The sequence below is a fragment of the Brassica napus genome, chromosome C4 (genome assembly GCF_020379485.1).
Source record: "Brassica napus cultivar Da-Ae chromosome C4, Da-Ae, whole genome shotgun sequence".
Lineage (NCBI taxonomy): Eukaryota > Viridiplantae > Streptophyta > Magnoliopsida > Brassicales > Brassicaceae > Brassica > Brassica napus.
This window is the reverse complement of record NC_063447.1, coordinates 45,382,561-45,386,682: the sequence shown is the minus strand read 5'-3', so window position 1 is coordinate 45,386,682 and position 4,122 is coordinate 45,382,561. Positions and strand designations below refer to the sequence as shown.

Below are 4,122 nucleotides of genomic sequence, written 5' to 3'. Positions count from 1 at the left end.
TCACTCCATGTCTTGGTTGAACTGATGGTGCTTCAAACGGTGCTCGGATGGACTTTATAATCTACAATAAAACTTTACTTGCAGGTCCTTTTTCATGTCCCACGGATTCTCTTTGGTTATATGGCTTTCCCAAAACGTGGACATTCAATATATATTGAGTCATAGACCCAGAACACATACGAACAACTTTACTTCATATCTTTCGTTCATTCGGACTTATATCTCTTCGTATGTGCCAATGGCTTTATCCATTGTAACCAATCATTCTTTATTTTCTTTTGTCGATCCATGTTGAGCTATAGACCTTGTCTATATTCGTTCATAATCATGAGTGTCTAAGGTCATACCATCAATAATTATTTGCTGCAATGAAACTCATCACACAATGAATTCGCAGTCATACACTCATGTCCTTTGTACATGGTTATCGATCTTTTCTTGCTTTAGCAATGCTTATAATCATTAAGCCACGACCAGACATCCTTCTGGTCACTATCCTGGTTTATGGTTCTCACTTAGACGTGCTGACTTAATCATACACACACACACGGCTATGATTTTTCTACAGACTTTCCATATGTAAAACATAGCCTGTTTAATCAATCGATAACTTGTATTATTGAACCTTTGAACCATTAAACCTTTTTCTCTCAGTTGGTCTTTATTATGATCACAAGGAATTATAATATTTTTGTATGGACTGACTGCACTAAGTAAATACTTAGTCTTTCATATTACTTACAGCTGCTGTATATTACAATCCATAAACAACTTAGGAACAAAGCTTGTTCTATGAGAATTTCTTTCTCATATTTCTATGGTACGTTGATACCTTTATCCAGTGATCCATTTGCTGCTTACTACACCATTATTTCTTTAGTAAATATCCAGACAAAATCAAACTTGATTTTCTGTAGTAGCATCCACCATATAGGAGCATATCTCTTTATAAATTGTTCCTTGGTCCTTGTGAGTATCCTTGTGTAATCAAGCTATACTTGAACGTTATTTAGAAGGAACATGGACACACTATACCATGTGGTCATGTCCTTTAATCTCACGGAATTTCTTATCTCACAAGATCCATTCACTGGTTTCTTTCTTAGATGGCTTTTCTGTATGTACATGGTTACTACGCCCATCTGTCTTATAATTACTTTGAATTCTTTGAACACCCCACGTCCCTATATAGGTTTTATGAGTACTCTACGTGGGTTCATGATCCTCAGGTTATATCCTTCAAATCCCAAGTACTACAATCTTTTATGAGCTCTTATGTATGTAAATACATCTTTGGTGTTAACACTCTTTATCTTTAGTTTCATACTGTTCCAGACATGATCTAATTAGATTTTGAGATCTTATTATCCAAGACCTTTATACCTTGCAGTTTGGCGTCCCAAACTACATGGTCTGGTACCTTAGATGTGTGGTTGCGCAACCTTATTTCTCTGTCTGAACTGGTTTCTCTTATGAACTCGGATTTATACGATTCTGAGCACCTTTCATTACTTTCCGAGGTTCCTTATTATTTGGAACTTATTTGTCTATCTCTAATAGACATTGTAGCAACTTAATTGTGTCTCTTAGACATCTAATTCGTGGTGCTTAAGCTAGTATGACATAGTCATTTTTTCTTTTTGGGTCAGTGTGTCTGACATATATTTTATATCTTTTGATCATATTCTTTTAGAACGTCTAGATCATAATCTTTGGTCTGAGGATCTTGCCAAGACAACTATGGTTGATACCATTATATTTCTCTTTTACTCTTTACTCTTTATCAGCCTGATAACTTTCTCCTTTCAAAGTTGGATAATCTGATTACTATCTTTTGTAATCTGTGTTTTTGGCCACTTGATTAAATCATCCATGTTTGGCACAAGATACATTATAGTTTCGTGGAGGAAGTCTTATTTATCTAATATATATTCTCAATCCTCATCTGAGGTTCCATCTTAAATGGCACACATATATGTGGTGGAATATTCGTATTTTCTTAAGATGGTTTGTGTATGTTTGGTTTATGACTCTTAATCATTCAGAGGTGGGAATGTCTATGCTTACATGTATGGCCTGATGTAAATCAATATTTATATACATAATGTCCTTAAGCTTTAGGCTGGACGTGGGTGATGTACCATTAGTGAGGGCTTTAAAGCTTTCCAGCCGTGTATATTATGGTTGTAAACCATGGAATCCGAATTTATGATATGATCATGGACTGTGGGTTTTAGTCCTCTCTCCCCCTCATGAACATACTCATAATTTCGTAGTGCTTAGGACAGTGGAGCCTTAATTATTTTAGTGATTTTCCCTTTTGTGTACTTATAACACATTGTGAGATTTTATGGGATCACTTTTGTGCCTTAATTAATTTTTCATCATGTTTTGGATCAAGATGGCTAATCTGGTCATGCCATAAGTGTTTATTTCGTGGTGAACCATACTGGTTACCATGGCTTTATGCCTCTTTCATACTGATCCTTAGCATAGAATAAATCAGTAGAAAATATGGGTATAGGCATTCATAATGCTTTTAGGCGATTTTTCAAAAATCTGAAAGGAATCGTATTTTCTTTGCTCACTGGTTCAATGTAGAATGTTATAAATCTTTATAACTCAATGGGTTGAATAATGTCGTGTCTTTTGCCATTGTCAGTACCAATTAATTGATTTCAAGTGATTGTAGGAAGGTAAAGTTGAACCTATACAATCAAGATGAAGTTAAATCTATGCGAGAAATCAATCTATCAGTGAACTGACTCATTAGTCTACACCCAACAATTGATTTTATGTGATTGCAGGAAGGTAAAGTTAAACCTATACAATCAAGGTAAAGTTAAACCATGCATGAAATCAACTATCAGTGGACTGATTATCCTTTTATTAAGGTTTTATTTGTTATTTAATCAAGAATCATCAAGCAAGACCAAGCAAGATAATATATAAAAACAAAATCGTTTTTATTATTTCAATAACATAAATGAATAACAAATAAATCAAATCAGATATGAAAACATAAAATCAGAATGTCGGAAAATTATTCAATGTATAATCCGACCTCATGGTCCATGAGTGTCCACTCGGAATCCTCCTCAGATCTCTTCTTATCAAATGTGGCTTTATTAGCTTCAGGGATTTTCATCTCACTGTCTAGTACTTCATAATATATCTCCATGATGTCATTAAACCGTCTGATGTTATCCATCCTTTTCTGCTTCTTTTGCTCAATGTCTAATAAATATGAGAACATGTCATAATAGGTGGTGAAACCTTTGGCCTGATGTGATAACAACACTTCCTCTGAATGGAATGTGTCACGAGTTTTGTTTAACAAATCCTCGTTTGTTACCAATTCACCACATAGTCTAAGACTATAGGTGATTCTCATAAGATCAGAGTGATAATTGTCCACGGATTCATAATCCTGGAACCTTAGAGCTTCCCATTTTTTCTTGGATTCGTGCAACAATGGCTCACAGAATCTAGAATTCAAAAATGACCAGAGATTATGAGGATCATTAACATATCCAAACTCGTCTCTTAGGTCCTCACAGAGATGGTGTCGCATAATCATTATGGCTCTGTGTCTTTCACACGCAAGGGTGTCATTGCCATACTTGATGCACTTCCCAAGTCCTCTAGACTTCAAGACGGCTGAAGTGTTTATAGCCCAATCAAGATAATTATCTCCAGAGAGATCAAGGGCTTTGTAATCTGAGGGTATGAAACTCGACATCTGAAATCATTATTCAAAACAGGTCTTAATCAAGTAATCTTTTTGAAATTTTTCATGCTTCATATCAATGCCACACACGGACCAAAAGAAAAAAAATTCTAAATGATGCATTTTCTTAAAACCATACGGTTTAAGGTGTGGATCAATGTATTTTTCAGATTTAAGGTCCTCTTATTTCAAACACAAGGTTTCAAGGCCTTTAGGGATTCTATCTTAGATGATCAGGAAAATGTTCCATATTTTCTTCATCCCATTGGATCGGATCATTTAGTATAATGATTTTTTTTTTTCAGTTCAGATCAGATTGCTTGAAAACTATGAATGATCTATATCCCTAACAGTCGAGATTTCATGTTCAGTATGCAATATTAGTATGCAAA

The 4,122-nt window shown here is 34.8% G+C and overlaps 1 protein-coding gene across 1 annotated transcript; it reads right to left on the bottom strand.

Moving 5' to 3' along the window:
* Nucleotides 1-3,043: 3,043 nt before the first annotated feature.
* On the bottom strand, nucleotides 3,044-3,742 carry LOC125586113. Its single transcript, XM_048755926.1, has one exon. It carries the CDS (start codon nucleotides 3,740-3,742, stop codon nucleotides 3,044-3,046), a length of 699 nt encoding a protein of 232 aa, XP_048611883.1.
* Nucleotides 3,743-4,122: the final 380 nt, after the last annotated feature.

Excerpts from the sequence above, each read along its gene's own strand:
- LOC125586113 (XM_048755926.1), bottom strand. The coding sequence starts at position 3,742 with ATGTCGAGTTTCATACCCTCAGATTACAAAGCCCTTGATCTCTCTGGA.